At 39.7% G+C, this 25,422-nt stretch overlaps 2 protein-coding genes across 14 annotated transcripts in view; both read left to right on the top strand.

Moving 5' to 3' along the window:
* Positions 1-2,924, top strand: part of UBE2D3 (ubiquitin conjugating enzyme E2 D3) — a 28,677-nt gene extending 25,753 nt beyond the window's left edge. For 5 of the 10 annotated variants that reach the window (XM_084971106.1, XM_084971108.1, XM_084971105.1 and 2 more), the window contains exon 9: positions 395-2,924. Coding sequence is in view for 5 of the 10 variants with exons in the window: in XM_084971112.1 (XP_084827238.1) it covers positions 395-440 (46 nt within the window). In the remaining 5 variants the exon portion in view is untranslated. The remainder of the gene's footprint in view (positions 1-394) is intronic. The other 5 variants (XM_084971112.1, XM_084971110.1, XM_084971111.1 and 2 more) reach the window with 2 other exon arrangements.
* Positions 2,925-22,592: 19,668 nt separating this feature from the next.
* Positions 22,593-25,422, top strand: part of MANBA (mannosidase beta) — a 110,904-nt gene continuing 108,074 nt past the window's right edge. For all 4 annotated transcript variants that reach the window (XR_014813315.1, XR_014813314.1, XM_003129294.7 and 1 more), the window contains exon 1: positions 22,593-22,872. Coding sequence is in view for 2 of the 4 variants with exons in the window: in XM_003129294.7 (XP_003129342.4) it covers positions 22,696-22,872 (177 nt within the window). In the remaining 2 variants the exon portion in view is untranslated. The remainder of the gene's footprint in view (positions 22,873-25,422) is intronic.

The following is a 25,422-nucleotide window of genomic DNA, read 5'->3' on the forward strand; positions in this document are numbered from 1 at the left end:
TGTCCTGTCAATTTCTGCTATACAGCAAAGTGACCCAATTATATATACATACACATTTTCCTCACATTATCTTCCATCATGTTCCATCACAAGCGATCAGATAGAGTTTCCTGCGCTGTACATCAGGAAGGTCTTTGATTTTTGTTAGCTTCCCCATTCTCAGTACTTCGTATGTTTATAAAAATTGTAGTAGAACATTGTCTTTAAAAAGTTGTCATTTCCTACATTGTTTTGAGTACCAGTGCCTTTTCTTCCTTGTTGGCTTTATTCTAATCACAGCCATTAAAGACGACTCCATGTTAGGTCTAGAAGTAAAATAGATTCTTTCCTTTCTTTTTAAGTATTAGGAATTACTTGCTTTAACTTTTTAAATAACATCTTTTTTTATTTACAGGTACAACAGAATATCTCGGGAATGGACTCAGAAGTATGCCATGTGATGCTACCTTAAAGTCAGAATAACCTGCATTATAGCTGGAATAAACTTTAAATTACTGTTCCTTTTTTGATTTTCTTATCCGGCTGCTCCCCTATCAGACCTCATCTTTTTTAATTTTATTTTTTGTTTACCTCCCTCCATTCATTCACATGCTCATCTGAGAAGACTTAAGTTCTTCCAGCTTTGGACAATAACTGCTTTTAGAAACTGTAAAGTAGTTACAAGAGAACAGTTGCCCAAGATTCAGAATTTTTTAAAAAATGGAGCATGTGTATTATGTGGCCAATGTCTTCATTCTAACTTGGTTATGAGACTAAAACCATTCCTCACTGCTCTAACATGCTGAAGAATCATCTGAGGGGGAGGGAGATGGATGCTCAGTTGTCACATCAAAGGAAGCAGCATTATTCTAGCAGCATCCATTCTTGTTTAAACCTTCCACTGTTAGAGATTTGAGGTTACATGATATACTTTATGCTCATAACTGATGTGGCTGGAGAATTGGTATTGAATTTATAGCATCAGCAGAACAGAAAATGTGATGTATTTTATGCATGTCAATAAAGGAATGACCTGTTCTTGTTCTACAGAGAATGGAAATTGGAAGTCAAACACCCTTTGTATTCCAAAATAGGGTCTCAAAACATTTTGTAATTTTCATTTAAATTGTTAGGAGGCTTGGAGCTATTAGTTAATCTATCTTCCAATACACTGTTTAATATAGCACTGAATAAATGATGCAAGTTGTCAATGGATGAGTGATCAACTAATAGCTCTGCTAGTAATTGATTTATTTTTCTTCAATAAAGTTGCATAAACCAATGAGTTAGCTGCCTGGATTAATCAGTATGGGAAACAATCTTTTGTAAATGCAAAGCTGTTTTTTGTATATACTGTTGGGATTTGCCTCATTGTTTGACATCAAATGATGATGTAAAGTTCAAAAGAGTGAATATTTTGCCATGTTCAGTTAAAAGTGCACAGTCTGTTACAGGTTGACACATTGATTGACCTGATTTATGCAGAATTAATAAGCTATTCAGATAGTGTAGCTTTAGTATGCTGCACAAGATATTGGCAGCCTGGGAGTTCATAGGTGGACTTGGGACCCAGCAGTTTTGAAACATGTATATGGAGTTTAAGAAATTTATTTTCCAGGTGCAACCCCCATCTAACTAAATTTTTTCTTCACCTTGTACACTTGACAGTTGAAAAGACCATAATATGGGAGTAATAATGGGTCAAAATTTACAAAATAAAGTACTGTTTTGGTGTGGGAGTTGTCATGAGGCTGTGTTGAAGTGACTTAACTATGTGGGATATTGAGTTTTTTAATGGATTGAGTATCCATTGAAATGGATTTGTTCAGCCATTTACATTAATGAGCATTTAAATGCAACAGATATCATTTCAGGTGACTTAACATGAATGAATAAAAGTCAATGCTATTGGATTGTTTTTTGTTTGACAAGTGCTATCTGTGCCACTTACTAACTTCTGTAGTAACAAGGGCATTATCATTCTTCAACCCTTTCTAATTCTGACCGTATAGTTTTATTACTGTTTTCTTACTTATTTTGGTTTGTCCTTTGCTTTCTTAAACAGTCCTATAATTCAGTTTCTAGTACATCTGTGATTTTTCTCCACTTCCACATTTTTGCACTGCTTACACTTATGTGCAATCTTTTTCCTTGTCTGCACACGGATGTGGAAAGCTAGATATAAAATAAATGTTAAAGCTTGATTTTTATAAACATTTTAATATGTAGTTTGGACATGATTTATTGACTTAAGCTGAAAGTGAAATGCATGCCTTCTGAAGATGTTTTGGCTTTGTTAATTCTGTAATAAGCATTTCATTGAGAAATATCAATCCAGTTATACACTTTTCCAATGAGTGAATTTTTCATTTTATCTTTTGCTTTAAAAATAATTCGAGTAGATGTACTATTAAAACTATGTTGGTTTCAAAGTACAAATGAGAAATTAGCGTACCTCTCCACAAGGTAAGAAACTTTTGGCTCTGTTTTTAGAATAATTCTGAGATTCCTGTACTCCCTCAAAACAACAGCTTTAGTAGTCACTTCATTTCTTGAAAGCCAGCCACAAGTAAAAACACCTGTAGAGCTTCTGGTTTCCTAACTTGGCTTTCAAATTGAACTTTTTAGCCATAGACAACCTTTAAGTATTTAAAGAGATGACTTCCTTAAACTATTGTCATAGTGGTTAGTGGATGTGTCCAGTTTTATGTATCCTTGATGCTTTCTATATTTCTTCTATCACTGCTAAGGGAATAAGCCATAACGGCTTCTCCAGGTTTAAGACAACAGTAAAGTACCTGGAAAACCACCATTTTTGAATGTATGGACACTGGACTTGATACCATCTGCAATGAAACCTAAAGAATTAAAGAATTTGTTCTTTTTCCCCCATATATATTACTAGTGCCATGTATAGGACTGAAGTAAATAATAGATTAAAAACAGATTTTGGTTCTGTTTCCTCTGTCTTTAAATGCATAACTCAAATTTTAAGTACTTGAAGTTTCTTCTAACTCACGAGAATTAATAGTAAAGTTGACCTGTCAATGGTAAATTATATTTTAAGTGACTTATTCCGGGGCAGGTTTGCAATGTGATAATCAGATTTAAAAGAACAACTTACTAGTTTGCTTTCTTGTGTGGGTGTACTCACGATTTTTTAAAGTATGAACCACAGTTAACTAGTGGTCTCAGGGGTAGTGAAAACACTCACTTTTTTTTTTTTTTTTTAAATGGCGTAGTTAACATGCTTCCGACACTGATCATGCTGTGTTAGTGATTTTGGAAGTGATTCAAGTTAGCTGTGTTTTGTGTTGGCATAACAAAACTGTTAAATGATTGTTGATTCACTTTTAAGTGAGTTTGTCTTCTATTTTATGAGGAACCCAATGCAAGTCACTATTGTCTAATAGTGACATCTGCATAACACTTGTAATAGTTAAGGTTAATTGAGCTTAAAGAATTGTAATCATTAAAAGTCTGTGTTTAAAGACACTCTGGTCTTACTCAGTAATTCCAGCTAACATAAATCCACAGTTTAATACCATGTGTAAGTTCTGTTTTGAACTTCTTAAAATAGCAATTTCAACAAAAATTGGTCTATAAAGAATTTAGAACAGTGATTCAAAATGTGACGCTATGACAAGCAATATCAGTATCATTTGGGAAGTTGTTTAAATTGGAAAAGCTCAGACCTCACTCCAGGCCTACCAATTCAGCCATCCAGGTGAATCTGAAGTCTGTTTGTAGCTCTCCCTTGTAATAGATGACAGCAGTAATGCTTTGACTCTGATTCTTGCTGCTGTTTGTGAGAGAATATATGCCCAAGTATCACATAGCTAACATCTAACAAATTCATAGTATTTTGAATTATACTCTAGATTGATTTGTATGTTTACCTAAGATACATTAACATAATTAACATTTGAATAACAGTCTAGCGCAGTGATGTTCAAATTTATAGTAGCTAAGCTCTAACTTTATTTTGGGTATATAATTCAGCCAGTGGCCAAGTAGTATTTAGAAAGTGTAATGAGGTCCAAAGGTTTCCTGCTAGGTGCTGGTTAGATAGCTGAACAAAGATTTTTGCTCTGGTATCATTCTGTGGCCTAAGCAACTTTTTAGGGGTGTGGGGGGAGTTGAAAACAGGATGTCATGTTAAGGGTATGTTCCCTGAATTTAACATGTTAAATCTAATGTAATGAAAAAATTAGTGGTAAAGGTACTTGGACCAGGATTTTACAACTTGACAGCACCCCTGCTGCAAAGTGTCAGGGAGGAAATATGTTAAAGGTCAAAAAGTTCTAGAAAGGCTGAAGTTTAGCTGAGTGTTTTGTTGAGGTCCCCAGTAAATAACCACTGCTTTACTTTTCTACCCAGTTAACTACTAGTTCCTTTCCTCATTTTGAATAATTTTTTTTATGACTAACTCTGGTACACGGTGTTGTTTCTGATAGTTGCGTTTTTACATGGAATATGCTATTTTAGTTAACATCCGTTGTCAATTATCTCATCCCAAGTTGTACAATTTCTGGATGAAATTATGTATTTAAAAAAATTTGAGCCCTCGATTTATTTCTGTATTGTAGAAAATGGTTTTATCAAATAACTACTTTTCATTCTTACTATTGTCTGAGCCTCTATGTAACCCTAATTCCTTGTTTATCACTTTTGAATATTGTCAGGTAAGGCGGAGCAATGAAGTACATTTCATGCCCTAGTTGCTTAAGAACACAGCCATTGGCATTGTGACCTACCAGCCATCTTTCATGAGTTTTTTGTGTAGCCTCCTATTCATTATTCACTGGCCACTTAAAGGATGACAGCCAGTTTCTACACACAGACATACACCCCTACCTAATATTTTTTTTCCCTCAGAATTTATCTGTTCACCATATTCACTGCTGCCACAATGGTCTGAATTTCCATTGTCTCTTGGATTACTGCAATAACCTGAGTGGTTTCCCTGCTTTTTACTTTGCAGCAATCTATCCCACACACAACACTCAGCATACTACTTTTAAACTGTGTCAGATCATGTCATTTCTTTATTCCAAACCTAATCTTTTCTTGTTTCATTCAGAGCAAAAGCCAGAATTCTAAAAGCAATTTACAGGCTGGAATGACTTTTTCCCACCACCTCTACTCATTCCTAATCACCCTTGTTTGCCCCTACCAGCTACCTCAGCTCATTCGCATAGGCCTCTGCTATGGCTTTTGTTTGTTTGTTTTTTTAGGCTCAGGATGTTTGCCCTTATTCCTCCCTGGAATTAGATCTTACCTCAGAGTATGGCTACTTTTCAAATGTTAAAAGTGGTTTTTCTAAACCATTCTATATAAAATACCAACACAGCACTAAAAAGAGTACCATAACATAATCAGTAATGTCTACCTTACATGTATTTTTATCTCAAACCTCACCCCAGAATGTAAGCTCTGTAAGAACAAGGATTTTTGTGCACATTTCCTTAATGACTAGATGACTGCCTGGCACATTGTTAGGTGGTAAAATGTTTAGATGACTATAAGCTAAATGGTAGGATTTGCCAAAAGTATTCTTTGCTTTATTTTTAACTCCAAAAATGCAAAAAAAAAAAAATGGTATAGAAAAATAATTGAACTTTCGTGACTGAAATACCTCAGTGAGTGGATAGACAGTCCGGTTTCTATTGCTGTAGACAATTATACTGACGAATTCTGTGAAAAGAGCAACTAAACTGCTTTTAGTTTAGTGCTGGGAAAAAAACATTTAAAAACTTACTGTTAATTTGCCAAGAAAGAAAGTATTCTTATGCCAAAACCAAGTTGAAACTAGGACCCCCAAAAGGGGGTGAAGACACCAGTTCCATCCCTGGTCCCAAGCAGTGGGTTAAGGATCCAGCATTGCTTCAGCTGTTGTGTGGGTTGCAGCTCTGGTTCAGTTTTATCCCAGGCCTGGGAACTTCCATATGCCGTGGTAGTGGTGGGAAGAAAAAAAAGAAAGACAATGACCATCAAGAGAAAAGCATCTGACACTCTTTACGTTTCAATACAGACATTAATTAAAACTTAAATAATAAATTACAGGTTAAAAACACAAAATGACAAAAACTGAAAATAAGTATGATAAATATAAAAACCTTTTAAACAAATATACACTTTATGATTAATAGATTTTTTTTTTTTTTTTTTTTGGTCTTTTTGCTATTTCTTTGGGCCGCTCCCGCGGCATATGGAGGTTCCCAGGCTAGGGGTCGAGTCGGAACTGTAGCCACCGGCCTACGCCAGAGCCACAGCAACGCGAGATCCGAGCCACATCTGCAACCTACACCACAGCTCATGGCAACGCCGGATCGTTAACCCACTGAGCAAGGGCAGGGACCGAACCCGCAACCTCATGGTTCCTAGTCGGATTCGTTAACCACCGCGCCACGATGGGAACTCCAAGATTTATTTTTTAAAGTTCCAAATCAGAGCAACCTGGTGCTGGCAGAAGCAAACAAATACTCTGCAGGAACTCAATAATACCTCATTGTTAAAAACCAAAAAGAAAAAATGTGCCAAGGAACATTGTACCATCAGTAGGGATGGATTTATGAAAACTTCAGACATTAAAAACATCAGCTCATCCAACCCGAAAAGAAGTAAAACTATCTGCAGGTGACATGATACAGGAAATCTTAGTAATTACTACAGCTAATAATTTAGTGAAGTTGCAGGATACAAAAATCAGTTGTATTTCTGTAAGTAGTGTTTAACCATCCTAAAAATGAAATTAAGAAATTCCATTTAGAATAAGAATAAAAAAGTGGTAAAATTTGTATACTGAAAATAAGTCTTAAATAAAGACATTCTGTGTTCATAGATTCGAAGATTTATTAAAATGGCAATAAAATCAATCTACAGATTCAGTGCAATCCATATCAAAATTCCAGTGATTTTGCAGAAATGGAAGATTTAAAAATTCATATGAATTGCAAAGGAGCACAAAGAGCTAGACAATCTTGCAAAACAAAGTTAGAGAATTGCTACTTCCTGATTTCAAAATTTACTGCAAAACTGCAGTAATCAAAACAGTATAGTACTGGGAGTCATCTGTTGGATTGGCAGGTTAAGGATCAGTGGTTCACATTGCTGCTGTTCAATCCCCAGCTTGGGAACTTTCACTTGCTGCTGGTGTGGCAAAAGAAAAAAAAAATCAGTGTGGTACTAGCCTAAAGATAAACTTATAGACCAATGGAATGTAGTTGAGAGTCCAGAAATGAACTCATATACATCTTGTGGTCAACAGGGTGTCAAGACCACTCAACAGGGCATGAATAGTTTCTTCAACAAATGGTGCTGAGACAACTGGATATTAACATGCAAAAAAATGAATTTGGGCCCCTACCTCACATTATATACAAAAATTAACTCAAAATGTATAAAAGCCCTTAATGTAAGATCTAAAACTATAAAACTCTTAGAAGAGGAGTAGATTTTTGTGACTTTGGATTTGGCAATAAATTCTTATGATGCCAAAAGCACAAGAAATGAAAGATAAATTGGACTCCCTTAAAAATTGTATACTTCTGTATATCAAAGGACACTATCAAAGTGAAAAAACAACTTAAGAATAGGAGAAGATATTTGCAAATCACATTTCTGGTAAGGGTCTAGTATCCAGCATATATAAAGAACCCATAACACTCAATGAAAGATAAGTAACCCAATTTAAAAATGGGCAAAATATTTGAATAAATATTTCTCAAAAAAATGTACACATGCCAGCAAGCATATGAAAAATGTTCAACATCATTATTTATTAGAGGAATGCAAATCAAAACCACAATAAGACACCACCTCACTCTCACTAGGATAGCTATAATTTTTTAAAATGGGAACTAAGTATTTGTAAAGATTTGGAGAATCTGGAGCATTGTACATTGCTGGTGGGATTGTAAAATGATGCAGCTTCTTTGGAAAGCACTTTGGTTATTCTCACAAAATTAAACATAAAATTACCATATGACCCAGCAATTTCATTCCTAGATACATACCCAAGGTAATTTTTTAAATGTTTTTTATTAATGTATGTGGATTTACAATGTGTCAATTTCTGCAGTATAGCAAAGTGACATATATATATATATATATATTCCTTTTCTTACATTATCTCCCATCATGTTTTATCACATTTGATATAATTCCCTGTGTTATATACAGTAGGACTTTATTCCTTATCCATTCTAAATGTAATAGCTTGCATTCTACCAACCCCAAACTCCCTGTCCATCTCACTCCCTCCCCCTTGGCAACCACAAATCTGTTCTCCATGTTTGTGAGTTTGTTTCTGTTCTGTTGATAGATTCATTTGCGCCCTATCTTCCCTTCCATGTATAAGTGACATCATAAGGTATTTGTCTTTCTCTTTCTGACTTATTTCACTTAGTATAAGACTCTAGTTATATTCATGTTGCTGCAAATGGCATTATTTTGTTCTTTTTGTGTCTGAGTAGTAAGTATTCCATTGTGTATATGTACCACATCTTAATCCATTCATCTGTCAGTGGACATTTAGGTTGTTTCAGTGTCTTTGCTATTGTGAAGAGGGCTGCTATAAACATATGGGCACATGTGCCTTTTTGTTTGTTTGTTTTACATTGTTTTGTCTTTATAGGGCCACACTCATGGCAAATGGAAGATCCCAGGCTAGGAGTTGAATCAGAGCTGCATCTGCTGGCCTATAGCAAGCCATAGCAAGGCCAGAATCCCAGCCATGTCTGTGATCTATAGCACAGCTCATGGCAATGCTGGATCCTTAACCCACTGAATGAGGCCAGGGATTGAACCCACATCCTCATGCATATTAGTCAGGTTCGTTACCACTGAGCAACAACAGGAACTCTGCATGTGTCTTTTTGAATTATAGTTTTGTCCTAATATATGCCCAGGAGTGGGATTGCTGGATCATATGGTAGTTTAGTTTTCTGAGGAACCTCCATACTGTTTTCCATAGTGGTTGTACCAATTTACATTCCCATCAACAATTTACATTCCCTCTAAAAGGAGGGCTCCCTTTTCTCCACACTCTGTCCAGCATTTGTTATTTGTAAACTTATTAGTGATAGCCATTCTGACTAGTGTGAGGTGGTACCTCACTGTAGTTGTGATTTACATTTCTCTAATAATTGGTGATGCTGAACATTCTTTCATGTGCCGTCTGGCCATCCATATGTCTTCTGTGGAGAAATGTCTATTCAGGTCTTCTGCCCATTTTTCAATTGGGTTTTTTGTTGTTGTTGTATGAGTTGTTTGTATATTTTGCCCTTGCATCATTTGCAACTATTTTCAATTGCATCATTTGCAACTATTTTCTCCCATTCCATAGGTTGTCTTTTTTTTTTTTTTTATGGTTTCCTTTGCTGTGCAAAAGCTCATAGGTTTGATTAGGTCTCATTGGTTTATTTTTGTTTTTATTTCTACTACCTTGGGAGACTGACCTAAGAAAATATTTTTATGGTTGATGTCAGAGAATGTTTTGCCTGTGTTCTAGGAGTTTGATGGTGTCTTGTCTTACATTTAAGTCTTTAAGCCATTTTGAGTTAATTTTGTGCATGGTGTGAGGATGTGTTCTACTTTCATTGATTTACATGCAGCAGTCCAGTTTTGCCAGTAATACTTGCTTGAAGAGACTCTCTTTTTCCCATTTTATATTCTTGCCTCCTTGTTGAAGATTAACTGACCATAGGTGCCTGGGTTTATTTCTGGGCTCTCTATTCTGTTCCATTGGTCTGTATGTCTGTTTTTGTACCACTACCACACTATCTTGATGACTGTAACTTTGTAAAATTGTCTGAAGTCTGGAAGAATTATGCCTCCTGCTTGTTTTACTTCCCTCAGGGTTGCTTTGGCAATTCTGAGTCATTTATGATTCTATACACATTTTTAGATTGTTTGTTCTAGTTCTGTGAAAAATTTCATAGGTAATTTGATAGGGATAGCATTATATCTCTATATTGCTTTGGGTAGTATGGCCATTTTAATGATACTAATTCTTTCAATCCAGGAGCATGGGTTGTCTTTCCGTTTCTTTAAATCCTCTCTAATGTCCTTGATTATTGTTTTATTGTTCTCAGCATATAAGTCCTTCACCTCCTTAGGTTTACTCCTGGGTATTTAATTTTTTTGGTGTGATACCAAAATAATTAAAAACAGATATTCAAACAAATATTTGTACGTGAACAATGGGTGAATGAATTAAAAAAATGTGATATACCTACATCATGGAATATTATTCAGCCATAAAAAGGAATATGGTACTTTCTTTCTTTTCTTTTTTTTTTTTTTTTTTGTCTTTTTAGGGCTGCTCTTGCAGCATATGGAGGTTCCCAGGCTAGGGGTCAAATCAGAGCCGTAGCTGCTGGCCACAGCCACAGCCACAGCAATGCTGGAACAAAGCCGCATCTGCAACCTACACCACAGCTCACAGCAATGCAGGATCCTTAACCCACTGAACAAGGCCAGGGATCGAACCTGTATCCTCATGGATGGTACTCAGATTTGTTTCTGCTAAGCCATGATGGGAACTCCAGAATGTGGTGCTTCTATATACTACAATGTAGATGAATCTTGAAAACATTTTTCTAAGTGAAAGAAGCCCAAAATAAAACGTTACATATTGTATGATTCCATTTATACAAATATACAGAATACTTAAATCTAAAGCAGATTGAGGTGTGGCAGGAACAGGGAGGAAAAGAGAAAGAGGGGTTGACTGCTTAATGGGTATGATATCTCCCTTGTGAGTGAAAAAATACTTTGGAACTAGATAGAGGTGGTGGTTGTACAACATTGTGAACATACTAAATGCCACTGAATTATATATTCTTAGATGGTTAATTTCATGTTATATGAATTTTACTTAAAAAAACATCAGCCACAAAAAGCAGTAGCCAACAATTATACAATAATTTTAGGTATCAAGCTCTGTTCTAAATTCTTTACTTATATTAACTCAATTCTCATAACAAACATATTACTTATATATGTACATTATCAACAAACACATACTTATTAACAAACATATGTGATTATCCCTGTTTTACAGATGAGGAAATTGAGGAACAAAGAGGACAAATGACTTGCCCAAAGTTATTCAGTTAATGGCAGAGGTTGGAATTTAAATCCAGGTAATGAAATTCCAGATTCTTACCTCTTAACCATTATTCCAGAAATAAAAGAAGTGTCAAATATGAATAAAGAGCAAGAGATTATAAAAACAACAAATCGGGAGTTGGCCTAGCAGTTAAGGATCCGGCATTATCACTGCTGTGTCATGGGTTTGATCCCTGGCCCAGGAACTTCCATGTGTCATGGGCACAAACAAAAAAAGAAAAACTGAAAATGACAAATAAGATTTGAAATATAATCAAAAACAGTACTTCCAGAAATTAAAAAAAAAAAAGAATAACTGAATTTTAAACTCGGAAGACACAACGTAGAGTACTAACCACTATATGATCACAGCCAGGTTTAATAGCCCAGCAAATACGACTGAATGAAGAATTAGAGCAGTGGAAGCTATGAAGAAGTTCTGAATGTAGTACAGAGAGACGTAAAGCATCTAAGACACATACCCATGTGAGTCAGTCTAAAACATATATAAAGGGAACTGAATTCAATTTATTGCCTCTAGGCTCTAAATGTACCTTTCGATTAATCTATTCTCTGTGATAAACAACTGAATTTCTTTAAGATTTCCCTTTAAAATGAACGCAATGTTAGGCTTTCTCAGTAGAGGGCATTGGAGGGATATTGCAGGAAGAAAGAGGTTCTCCAGCTGTTCCTGGTGTGGCCTAGGGCTTGTGGATGGTGTGGCTATGAAGACATCTAATAAATTTCCACAAGCCTGGAACACAATTCATCTGTGACCTTGCAGCCTTGGTCAGGCGATAATCTTTTTGCAGCCCCTTTGACATGGAAACCAAATTTCCTACATGGCCTGCACACAGCTTCTTGTGGCCTGGAGGGTTACACATCTGAACAGCCTATGTGCAGCTCATCTGTAGTCCAGAGGTCCACACAGGACTGCCAGTTCCTCTGCAAATAAGACAGATTTCCTGCACAAAAACAAAAGGTCGATTGACTGAAGAGCAGGAATGAAAACTTTCTCAACAACAGAGGAAAGAAGATAGTGGAATATTAACTTCAATACACTGAGAAGAAATAGCTATAATTCTATACTAAGGAAAATATCTTTCAAGAATAAGGATGAATGACATGAACAACTTTGAAAAACATGATATTGAACAAAAGAAGTAAAAAAAAAACCATAGTGCGTGATTCTATGATTCTATTTGCATGACATCCAAGAAGAGACAAAATTACACTATGATGCTAGAAACCAGAACAGTGATTACCTGGAATGGAAGCAATCTGATTATAGAGAAGCACACAAGGGAAGTTTCTAGGATGAAATGTTCTCTGTCTTAACAGGGGTATGATTACACAAGTATGTATTTGCCAAAACTCACTGAACTGTGCACTCTGATGGTTGATTTTATGTATTAACTTGACTGGGCCAAAGGATGCTCAGATAACTGTTGAAACATTATTTCTGGGTGTGTTGGTGAGGGTCTTTTCAAAGGAGATCAGCATTTGAATCTGTAAACTAAGTGAATCAAATTGTCCTCTCTAATGTGAGTCAGCAGCATCACCCAATCCATTGAAGGCCTAAAAAAGAACAAAAATGCAAAGGAAGAAATAATTTGCTCTCTGCCTCATTACACAAATTTGAACTTGGGTGTTCTTTCAAAGCTGTTTGATATACAAGCATCCTTTAAAAGATAATCTGGAACAAAAGAATCCAGTGCCTTTGCTCACAAGATGTTCAGAAATATCAGAGAATTGTCTCCCAATATTTCAGAATAAATTGGGTATATGAATTTCTTTACTGCAAAATTTATGAAACTGAATACATATCAAAAGGTATCATGCAAATTGAGATTGAACTAAGTACAAAATTTGCAATAGATTTTGAAGATTTAGTATGAAAAAAAGAATGTAAAAATCTCAATAATTATATTGATACATGTTAAAATGATATTTTGAATTTATTGGTTTAAATAAAATATATTAAAATGAATTTCACCTGTTTCTTTTTGCTTTTTAAAATGTGACTACTAGAAATTTTAAAATTACTTATGAGTCTTATATTATATTTCTATTGAACTGCTCTGGGTGTCTAATTTTTTTGGACAATCCTAGAATGATTGAGTAGCCTAATGCATAGAAATTGAGAGAGAGTACTGTCTTTGCCTGAGTCCCCTAGCAAACAGTGACTAAGGCAAAGCTTAATTGCTAAGTGCGTGTGTGTGTGTGTGTGTGTGTGTGTGTGTGTGTGTGTGGTAAAAATCCCAGAATAGTGAGAGTGTAGGAAAAAGGAAGTAGGACAAAGGAAGTGAGAAGGCACCTTTGTGCAGTTGCTGGGGAAGCATGATGCTGTGTTCTGTGGCATGGTGCCTCATCTGAGATTAGAAGTGATGACAGAATCCAGAATCACCATGGGCCAAGTGGTTTAAGACTGAGTGCTGGGGCTACTGAGGATTTTGCCTTGAGGGTTTCTTGTCTCTCTTAGGTTATGTCATTCCCCATTGACAGTTAACACTGAGCTCGAAAGTAAGAAGAGATGTTCCACTGACTCCCCTGTATTCCAAACTTAATCCTCTCTGCTTTCACTGAGTTGTAGCAACTCCAGCCTAACTTGGTAATTAGAGTTCATTGCCCCAGTCAGTATATTAGATCATTCTTTACCTGCTTGTCCACTAGAATAAAAAACCCAAAGTGACTTCACAGTATTAGTCACAACTTCCAAAAGGGTGGAAACTTGTACCTTCCCTAACCCTGGAACCAAGACTTCTGACCTAACAGTCAACAGTTTCAGGAACAGGAAACAAATTCTATTAGTGAGTCACTGAGGATTGTGAGAGAGGCTACTCTTGCTTCTATATTCTGGTTTTTATACCTGTGTATTCTAGTTTGGGGAGACACAGCACCAAACACTGACCATAGTTCAGTGTGTATACCACATCCTGAAGGAAAGTGCTCTGTCCTTAGGCTGAGATATGCACTGACCATTCCACTGGGTTTTGCTTGTTTGTTTGGAGTGGAAGCTGGCTGCTCCTGTAATAGGGTGCTTGGTAAAATACCTGATTTTCAAAGTCATGAGTCCATTTGCACATTTCCTTTTACATCAGGTGGGTCTGTTTTCTAAGGCAATGTGGTTTGGGATACCAACTTAAGAGATAAAGAATCCTGTAAACTCTCAGATGGTGCTAGTAGAGACATTGCAGTCAGGGAAGGCAGAACATATTCAGAATCTATATTAAGTCCAGTAAATCAATCTGATTCCTAATCAAGGAGGAAGGGGTCCAATGTAGTCAATGGGCCAATGGGCTGGTCTTCCAGAGGAATGGCACCTTCATCTAGGGCTTAGCATCAGTCTCTGCTGCTGAGTGGTTGGGCCTCAGCAGAGGCAGTAAGATATCCTTGGTGAGAGAAAGCCCATGGTGTTGGGTCCATGCATGGCCTTCATCCCTGCTACCATGGCCCCTTTCTTCACGTGCCCAACATCAAGTACTTGAATGGTACATAGAGGGGCCAGCTAAATTCCATAGGATCGCTTTTCTGTGTACTTGGTTGTCAAGAGCCTCTTGACATGTCTGCTTGTGAGCATTAATGTGAGATACAAAGAAACGGCAATGCCTATGCCTAGTGTCCATCCACATATTATCTACCCAGACCTTCGTGTCACCTGTCTTCCAGTTTTATTTCTTTTAAGGCCCTAATCAGCCAAACAAGACTTGTGGCTCTGCCCATGCATCAATATATAACTGTAACTCAGGTCACCTTTCCTTTTGCATGAAGTGAAAAGCAAACATAAATCTCACAAGTCAGTGCACCGGGAAGATTTCTCTTTACCAATGTCATTCAGGGTCACTCCTGCATAAGGCTGTAATGTGGCAGAAGTCCTTTTATGGTCAGTTTCAATACACATTGCACCAGCCCAGGTATGAGTCAGGCCTCTGTCTGTCAGTCAGGCATAAGAAACTCCTCATGAGGTCATCAATGTCCTCGTCATTAATGCAGCAGAGATGAGTGACATGGAAGGCTAGCCCAGCAATTCATGTAATTTTCTTGGAATTCTGTTTTAGTCTGAATGTATCTCCTCCTACATACAGTGGAATACTGCTTCCCCTGCCCTACTTCATGACTTAGTTGATTTGAAAATCCTTAGTTCAGAAGTTCCCATCGTGCCTCAGTGAGTTAAGAACCCCACATAGTACTCATGAGGCTGCGGGTTCAATCCCTGGCCTTGCTCAGTGGATTAAGGATTCAGTGTTGCTGTGAACGGCAGTATAGGTTGAAGATGTGGCTTGGATCAGGTGTTGTCGTAGCTGTGGCATGGGCTTGCAGCTCCGATTCTACCCCTAGCCTGAGAACATCCATAAGCTGAAGGTGTGGCAATATAAAGGAAGGGAGGGAGGAAGGGAGGGAGGAAGGAATGAAGAAAGAATATCCTCGGGTCAGACTGAGGTGAATCACTTGGTGAATCATGGTCAGATGCTTGGTCTCTACTGAGACACAGTAAGTGCACTATGACCAATTTTTCAAGCAGAGTAGCTCTCTATGGTGTAGCGCAAAGCCTTGCTCTACAATATAAGTGTCTTCACTGTGACTCTTCCCTTAGAGCTTGCCCCAAATTCCATATATCCTCCGTGAATATCTCCAGCACCATCAAATCTGTTGGATCACGTGACTTTTTCAGGACAGACCATAGACAATTTCAAAGGCTTTTTCCAACAGGCTTGGTGAAGGAAAGCTGTCCTCCCCAACCAGACTTGGTACATAGTTGAGTGTTACAATCACTAAAGGGAGTTGGAGTAAAGGACCTATTATTATTGCCCTCCTACTGTTCATGCTCTTCACATATTTACATTCCTAGTTCTAGTGCCTTTATCCCTAGTTCTCTTTTTCTGAGGCCTTGGCCAGAGGTCTTCTTCAGGTGACTCTGCTGAGATCTCCTTATTGGGGAGGAAATGTAGGAAACCTTGAATATATTTATTCCTACGCAGCCTCAGTACCCAGCAATTTTCCATTTCTATCCCTTCCTCTTCATTCTCCTCCCCTACCTCAGGGCCTAAGGAAATATCCAGAGCCTTTTGTTCAGGCTTCCCTCTATGTGAGGCAACCCCCACATCTGTGCTGATCCACCTGACCCCTGACTGGTCGTGTGCCATTTCACAGGGGAATGAAACGGGGGAGTTGGCGTCTTCTCCAGTTTTAGCCTCTGGCTTTATACCATCACTGCAAGTGTTTAAAGGCTTGGTTTCTGTTACTTTCGGTTTGGTGCCTTGTTGCTTCACTTGGCTGCTCTGATGCCTTGACAGCTCAGGTCTTTCTTTCAGTTTAGCTGAGCTCCCGATAGGTAGCATCAATTCTCCAACTTTGTCCTTTGTCCAATTCTTCAATATTGTATTGGTTATTCTGGGTCTTTGGCCTCTCATACAAACTTTATTTTTTAAAAAATTTATTTTTTGTTTATTTATTTTTAATACGGCTGCACCCATGGCATATGGAAGTTCCTAGGCTAGGGGGTCAAATCAGAGCTGGATCTGCGAACTATACCACAGCTTGCGGCAATGCTGGATTCTTAACCCACTGAGTGAGGTTTCAGGGTTCGAGCCCACACTCTCACAGACACTATGTCAGGTTCTTAACCTGCTGAGCCACAATGGGACTCCTTTCATATAAACTTTAGAATCAGTTTGTCAAAATCCACAAAATAACTGGCTGGGATTTTGATTGGGATTTCACTGAATCTATAGGTCAAATTGAGAAGAACTGACATCTTGATGATATTGAGTCTTCCTATTCATGAATAAGGAGTGTCTCTCCATTTATTTAGTTCTTCTTTGATTACTTTTGCCAGAGTTTTGTAGTTTCCCTCGTATAGATTTAAACATTTAAAAAATTATATTTATACTTATTTTGGGAGTGTTAATATAAATGGTGTTGTGTTTTTTATTTCAAATTCCAACTGTTCATTGCTGGTATATAGGAAAATGATAGTGTCTGTATATTAACCTAGTAGCCTATAAAATTGCTATATATAAACTGCTTATTCCCATTTTTTTTGTTGATTCTTTTGGTTTTTCCACATAAGCAAACATGTCATCTGCAAACAAAGATAGTTTTATATCTTTCTTCCTAATATGTATGCTATTTATTTCCTTCTCTTACTACTAGGACTTCCAGTATGATGTTGAAAAGGAATAGTAAGAGGAGACATCCTTGCCTTATTCCTGATCTTAGGAGAAAAATATCTCATTTCTCACTATTTAGTACGATGTTATGTGTGGATTTTTTTGTGGAATTTTTTTTTTTTTTTGGTCTTTTTGCCTTTTGAGGGCCCCTCCTGTGGCATATGGAGGTTCCCTGGCTAGGGGTCGAATCAGAGCTGTAGCCGCCGGCCTACGCCAGAGCCACAGCAATGCTGGATCCTTAACCCACTGAGCAAGGCTAGGGATCGAACCCGCAACCTCATGGTTCCTAGTCGGATTCGTTAACCACTGAGCCACAATGGGAACTCCAGTGTGGATGTTTTTTATCAAGGTGAGGAAGTTCCCTCTATTCCTAGTATGTAAAGTTTTTTTTTTTTAATTCATGAATGGATGTTGGAATTTGTCAAATTTTTTTTCTGTATCTATTGATGTGATAATGTGATTTTTATTTTTTAACCCATTGTGATAAATTACATTAATTGATTTTTTGAATGTTGAACCAGCCTTGCATACCTGGAATAAATCCCACTTGGTTATGGTGCATAATTCTTTTAATATACTGTTGGATTCAATTTGCTAATGTTTTGTTAGAGATTTTTCCATTTATGTTCAGGAGAGATACTGGTCTGCAGTTCTAGTTTACTGTAATGTCTTTGTTTGATAGTGGTAGTAGGTCAGTACTAGCCTAATATTTTAAATTCTTGTCCTGAAAATCCAAGATCTCTGCCAGATCTAAGTCTGGTTCAAGGGCTTGCTCTATCTATTTTTGCCTTGTAATTTTTTGTTGAAAGTCATACATGACATATAGGGTGAAAGAACAGTGGCAAGGGGGCCTTTAGTGATATAGTGGGAGTGTGTGAGGAGAGGGAAAGCTTTCTAGAGACCTATGATTAGGGCTTAATCTTTTAGTGAGCTTGCACCCGGGACTGTGAATTTCATAAGTGCTTCCAATTTTTTTCACCCTCTTAGGTAGGGCAGGAAGACAAGAGGGTATTTCCCTTCTCCCGGGTTAGGCTCTGATAAAACTCCAGGAGGTAAGGCTCTGATAAAATAGTTCCTCTTGAAGTTCCCATTGTGGTGCAGCAGAAACAAATCTGACTAGGAACCATGAGGTTGCAGGTTCTATCCCTGGCCTTGCTCAGTGGGTTAAGGATCCCGGGTGGCTGTGAGCTGCTATGTATGTAGCAGACAGCAGCACAGGTCTGGCGTTGCTGTGGCTGTGATGTAGGCTGGCAGCCGTAGCTCCGATTTAACCCCTAGCCTGGGACACTCCATATGCCCATAGGCCCTAAAAAAAGCAAAAAAAAAAAAAAAAAAAAAAAAAAAAGTTCCTCTTGGAGTTCCCACTGTGGCACAATGGGATTGGCAGCCTCTTGGGAGCACTGGGACGCAGGTTTTATCCCTGGCACGGCACAGTGGGTTAAAGATCTGGTGTTGCCACATGTGCAGCTTAGGACACATCTGTGGCTCGGATCTAATCTCTGGCTCAGGAATTCCATAGACTGTGGAGTGGGGAGGGTGGGAGGCAAAAAGGGAAAAAAAAAGTTCTTGAATGCAGTCCTTCAGAATGCTATTATGTATTTCAATACGGTTCTTTTCTTTGTCCCCCTGCTGGAAGTATGAGGGAATGGTTCTCCAATTTTCAGTGTGAGAACTGGTAGATCTCATGGAAACAGAACACAAAACTGTGGGTAACCCATTAAAACTGAGTTCCCGTATAGTTTTTAGCTCTCAGATTTGTCCAAACCTAGCCTCCAGTAACTTAGCAATTAGAGTTTCAATTTTCCTTCCCTGGCAGTGGTTTCTGCAGAGCTTTCTGCTCATGGGTTTCTGCTTTGGTAAGGTGTGATTCTCTGTATCCACCTGTCCTTAGAATTTTGGAGGCAGCATTTTGCCCTCTCTCCTCAGTTCTCTAACAAATCTAACAAAAGCTGTTGACTTTCAGTTTGTTTAGCTTTTTACTTGTTTTTAGGGTGAGGTAATGATTTCCAAGTTCCTCACATGACAAAACAGTAACTGAAAGTCTTTTGTTTCTTTGACCCTTGGTGATATACATTTTTATACATGCACACACACACACACATTCCAATACATATGTGTAGACATACACATGTTTATATATGTATAGATGTTATATATATGTATTTAATATATACACTTTATTTTTTGGAGCAATTTAACTTTATTTTTTGTATTTTATGTTTTTCTTTGGCCATGCCCACAGCATGTGGAAGTTCCCGGGCCAGAGATCGAACCAGCACCACAGGAGCCACCCCAGCCACTGCAGTGACAATGCTGGATCCTTAACCCACTGCACCACAGGGGAACTCCAAGAGCAATTTTAGAATAACAAAATTAAAGAGAAAATACAGAAGTCCCATATACTTCTTGCTCCCACACATGCACAGCCTCCCTATCAAGAGCCCCCACTAGAATGGTACATTTGTTATCATCGATGAACCTATCTTGACAGGTCATTATCACTCAAAGTCTATAGCTTACATTACAGTTCACTCGTGGTGGTGCATGTTCTATGAAGTTGAACAAATTATGTTTTCAAAGTGAAGTAATTCAAATGATGTCATACTTGTGTCCTGGAATATAAGGAGAAATGGTAAGTGTCTATTTTTTTTTTTTAAAAAAAGCAGATTCCTGAGGAGTTCCTACTGTGGCGAAATGGGACTGGTGGCCTCTCTGCATGCATCAGGACACAGGTTTGATCCCAGTTGGCCAGGTGGGTTAAAGCATTGCTGTAGCTGCAGCACAGGCCACAACTGTGGTTTAGATCTGATCCCTGGCCTGGGAACTCCATATGTTATGGGGTGGCCAAAAAAGAGAAAAAAAAAAAAAAAAAAAAAGGTTCCTTAAAATATTTCTTTTTTTTTTTTTTTTTTTTTTTTGTCTTTTTCCCTTTTCTTGAGCCGCTCTCACAGCATATGGAGGTTCTCAGGCTAGGGGTCTAATCAGAGCTGTAGCCTCCGGCCTGCGCCACAAACACAGCCATGCCAGATCTGAGCCGCATCTGCAACCCACACCACAGCTCACGGCAATGCTGGATCCTTAACCCACTGAGCAAGGTCAGGGATCGAACCTGCAACCTCCTTGTCACTCTTGCCGCTATAAGTCTTGTTAACAGTTTTGAACAGACAAGGGCAGGCCATTTAGTGCCATGAATTAGGGAATATTATGTGAATCGAGAGCTCCATTCCTATCAAAAGAATAAATGCTCAGAGTTCCCATCATGGCACAGTGAAAATGAATCCAACTAGGAACCATGAGGTTTCGGGTTCGATCCCTGGCCTTGCTCAGTGGGTTGAGGATCTGGCGTTGCTGTGGCTCTGGCGTAGGCCTGCGGCAACAGCTCCAATTCGACCCCTAGCCTGGGAACCTCCATATGCCATGGGTGCGGCCCTTAAATAAATAAATAAATGCATAAATAAATGCTTATAGAGTGAGGAAGCCTCTGAGATAGCCAGAGTCTTTCCCCCTTAATATCAGTGGGCTCTGCTGCAAGGAGACTAAGAGCCAGGCAAGGAGAATTTGGGTACTGTCTGCTACTGTATGACAGTCAAGTCACCTGACCCCTCAGGTGTAAAGCTGGAGGCTTGGGCTGGATAATCTAAATTTAGAACCAACATGCTAGGCTTGTGAAAAATGCTGACTCCGTGAAGGTAAAATACTGTCCTGTGTCTACAGATTCAGGCAATTTCAGGGCCATTTACAAGGCAAAGCAAGGCTTGGATTTGTTGAGATGAGAGCTACTCCACAGATTTCCATTCAAACATGGAAATAAGGCAAATAACATCAACAAAGAAATAGGTCTATTTTATGCAGTATGAAATTCCCTCTTAACTTCCCAAATCACAGTTACATCTTAAGGCAAAAATGGCACTCAAGTGCCACTAGGAGACTTGAAAAAAATGTGTGGTGTTTCTTGGGTACCTTGGCATTATTAGGAAACACCCAAGTGTGTTAATTAATTTTATGCTTATAACAAAAAGAAAAAAGAGTACTGTCTCTATTTTTGAGTTCAGGGAATGGAGGTGTAAGAGATTTTGTGGCTTGCCTAAGTCCCACAGTTAGTGATTGGCAGAGGATTTTTTTTTCTTCCACCTATTTTTGGCTGGCCTGGGGCATATGGAGTTCCCCGGCCAGGTATCAGATCCCAGCCGTAGTTTCAACCTAAGCCACAGCTGTGGCAACACCGTCTCCTGTGCCTGCTTGGCCAGAAATGGAACCTGCGACCCAGCGCTCCCAGGAGGCCAAGGATCCCATATCGCCAGAGTGGGATTTTAAATTTGCCTGTGCATTAAGTACAGGTTTCTGGAACCTCAGGAACCTCTTCTATGGAGCTTTATAAATCAGGAGGTTGTAGTCCACTAACATGAGGCAAGCATGCTGTGCTTTCTCTGGGCTGGGCCCTATGTTGCATGCTATACATGAATTTTCTCAGCCTTCACCAAAACCGTGCAAATTAGGTACTTTTAATAATTGCTTACTTTTTTTTCCTGCTACACCTTTGGCATGTAGAAGCTAGTTCCCGGGCCAGGGATCAAACCTGTAACATCAGGTCGCAAGAATGACAACATTGGACCCTTAACCACTAGGCCACCAGGGAACTCCAGTAATTGTTTACACTTTGTTTTTGTTTGGCCAAGCCTGCGGCATGTGTATGCTCCCGGGCCAGGGATCGAACCCAGGCCACAGCAGTGACCCAAGCAGCGGCCCAAGCTGCTGCAATGACAATGCCGGATCCTTTACCGCTGCGCCACAAGAGAACTCTAGTCGTTTACTCTTTGAAGGACAGCCTCTGCTCTGAGACCAACCCGTGGAGCTGAAGGATTTGATTTGGGCGTTACCTTTGCCAGGCAGATCCCTGCAGCACAGATGGGAGTCTGGGGAAATTTGAGAGAAAAGTGGTGGAGTGTCTTGGTTTTGGGTCCTCTGAAGCAGTGAGGAGCCTCTCTACCTGTAGTCTCTGCACACCACTGTCTCTGAGCTCCCCAAAGCTGTGTGCCACTTTGCGCCCTGAGATTTGTGTGTCTCAATTACCGTGTACGGTTCTCGCTTCCCATTCAGACCCCAGAGCAGGTGGAATCAGTGTTGAGGGCGCAGACTGCAGCGGTCCGAGTCCGGAGCTGCGCACGATGGCAGCGGCTCTGGCCCCCGCGATGCTCGGCCTCCGCCAGTCTGCGCGATTTCCGCATCCTCCACTAGCCAGAGGATCCAGGGGAGCAGCTTCGGTCCCCACAGCTCAGCTGACCTGGAGGCGGGGCCGAGAGCCGGGGGCGTGGCCGGGGCCGAGGGCGGGGAGACCTCGAAGCTGGGCCCTTCTGAAGGCACCGTGGCTTCCGCAGCCCTCGACCGCGCGGGGGTTCTTGCCCTGCGGGTGTCTGCGGTGCCAGCCACTGGCATGTGCCTCCGCCTGCTCCTGCTGCTGGCACTGTGCAGTGCGGGCCCCGCTGCCGCAGCGCTCACCCTCAGTTTGCGGGGAAGCTGGAGGATCCGCAGCGGGAACGGCTCCCTGGAGCTGCCCGGGAAGGTTCCCGGTTGCGTGCATAGCGCCCTGTTTCAGCGGAGGCTCATCCAGGTACTATCTGCGTCGCCTGGTTGGGAGCCTGCGCTCGCGTCCCCCTTAGTGCTGAGAAGGGCCCAGAAATGGCCTGGCAGTCCTGAGTACGGGACTCTTCTCCTCGGTTTGGCACTAACTTCCCGTTTGCATCGTGTGGTTTGCAGGGGGAAACGCCGAAGAGGCAAGTGTATCTACAGTTGAAGAGCACAGCTGGGGTCCGGGCTGATTAGAAACTAACCTGTCTGTACAGCAGTAACTCAGGAAAGCGGAGGTTTAGCCCGGGTAAACAGCTCTAACCAGGGTGTTATTGCCATAGTTATCTGCTGAAGGGCGGATAGAAAGGCTATACCGACAAAGCCTAAGGCGGGGGATTATTGTTTCAACTACCTGAACACTGCAGGGGACTATATTCAGCAACGTCTCAGTTTTTCACTTTTGCTGTTAGACGCCAGGGAGACAGATTTGGAATTGACGCAGTGGCACGTAGGTTGAGGAAAAATGAGACCTACAAGTGTAAGGTTAGGGTCGTCAGTGCTAAAGTAAAGGCTAAGTAATTTATTTATTTAGCTTGTTAGGGCCTCACCCGCGGCACGTGGAGGTTCCCAGGCCAGGGGTCCAATCGGAGCCACAACTGCAGGCCTACACCACAGCCACAGCGACGCAGGATCCGAGCAGCGTCTGCGACCCACACCACATCTAACAGCAAGGCCAGGGATCGACTTCATATCTGCTCATATCTGAACCCACTGAGCAAGGCCAGGGATCGAACCCGCAACCTCATGGTTCCTAGTCGGATTCGTTTCCGCTGCACCCCAACGGGAACTCCCAAGGCTAAGTAATTTTTAAGGCTGGTTGAGATGTGGAGAAAGATGCTGTTTCCTCTCAGGGCATGTGGTATGATGTGTGTGTCCCAACATTCTTCAGTTTATGTTCTTCTTGTTGAGGTTGTTTTCCTGTTTGGCTGCCTGTGGGCAGAGGTTTGCAAACAGACTGCCACCTTCCACTGTTTTTTGGTTCCAGATGTTGCACTTTTTTTTTTTTAAATCTGTTGCGCATCTGTTACGGCTTTGCCTGGACAAAGTGTGCTTGATAAGTAATTTTGCATGCATCATCCCAATCCTTATAACAGCTCTGTGGAGTAGGTCTTAGCTGCATTTTATGGATGATGTGGCGTTATGGAGCCCAGAAAAGTTCTAAGTGGCAGAAATGGAATTCTAAGCCAGCCTGGTTTGACTCTGAAACCTTCTGTACTGTACTACACTTAACCTTGGTGGTTTGAATAATCCTGTGTTTTTGAAGCACTGCTGTTGACTGTCAAGAATATAATTCAAGGTTTACTTAAATGACACCATGACAGTCAGTCAGGGTTATACAAAATTTCTGATCTGGTACCATTAGTTTTTTTTTTTTTTTTCCAGGAATGTATGTCAGAAAGGAAGCAAATGTCAATTACACTGCCCATGGCCCAGTTTTTTTTTGAGTGATTATTAAACTGAAGTACTTGAACTGGTTTTAATTAACAAATTACTGATGACATAGACCTTAGTAAGACTTCACTTACACATACTTTGAAAATGCATGTGTTTATTTTACATGGTCTCTCCTTCCCTCATTTTCCTGAGTGAATTAAAGCAGTGGGAAATCATTAGTGGCTGTAGCAAATCAGATTATTGTCTCATGCTATAGGGCTGCATATCAAGAAACATGGTTGGGGAGATCTCACTGTAGCACAGCAGGTTAAGGATCCCGAATTGTCTCTCTGGTAGTGTGGGTTTGATCCCTGGCTGGGTGCAGGGTGTTAAGGATCTGGCATTGCTGCAGCTGTGGTGTAGGTCTCAGCTGCAGCTGGGATTCCATCTCTGGCCCCAGGTACTTCCTTATGCTGTGAGTATGGCCAAGAAGGAAAGAAAGAAAGATAGAAAGATAGAGAAAGAAAGAAGGAAAGAAAGAAAGAAGGAAAGAAAGAAAGAAGGAAAGAAAGAAAGAAAGAAACAAAAGAAAGAAACAAAAGAAATAATGTTTTGATTACTAGTTAATTAGTGAATGAGGTGTTACTAGTATGAAATAACTGACTTTTCCTCATGGGAATAATTTACAATGTCTATTAAATCTGTTACAAAATTCTAGGAACAGTTTCGGTTTCAGTAAGGTAGATAAAAGCCTTAAAAGGTAGTGGGATGAGAGAGAGGAGGCTTTTGAGGACTGGGAAACTCTAGGCCTCTTGACGATAATCATCCATATCGTTATTGAGTAATTTGATGTTATTATTCTACCTGCTTTATTATAACATCTCCTTTTGGTGTTGACCTCAGGAAATTCAACAGTTTAGAGCAGACACTGGCCCAGATACCGTGTTTACATGAGAACTTGAAACCTATCTTGCCAAAGCCATTCATTTAGGTATTCATTCACCTAATTATCTCATAAATATTTAGTCAGTACCTCCAATGTGGTGGGTCTTATTCTCGGTGCTTGGAATCAAGTGGTGAAGAAAATAAAGTCTTTGTCCCCGTAGACATTCTAGTGGAAGAAATAGACAGTAAACACATTAATAGACAACATGGTGAC

This window comes from Sus scrofa, chromosome 8 (genome assembly GCF_054392235.1).
Source record: "Sus scrofa isolate SSC_HxYL_T2T_F1_AM1 chromosome 8, Sscrofa_HxYL_maternal_Yorkshire_Landrace_v2.0, whole genome shotgun sequence".
Classification (NCBI taxonomy): Eukaryota; Metazoa; Chordata; class Mammalia; order Artiodactyla; family Suidae; genus Sus; species Sus scrofa.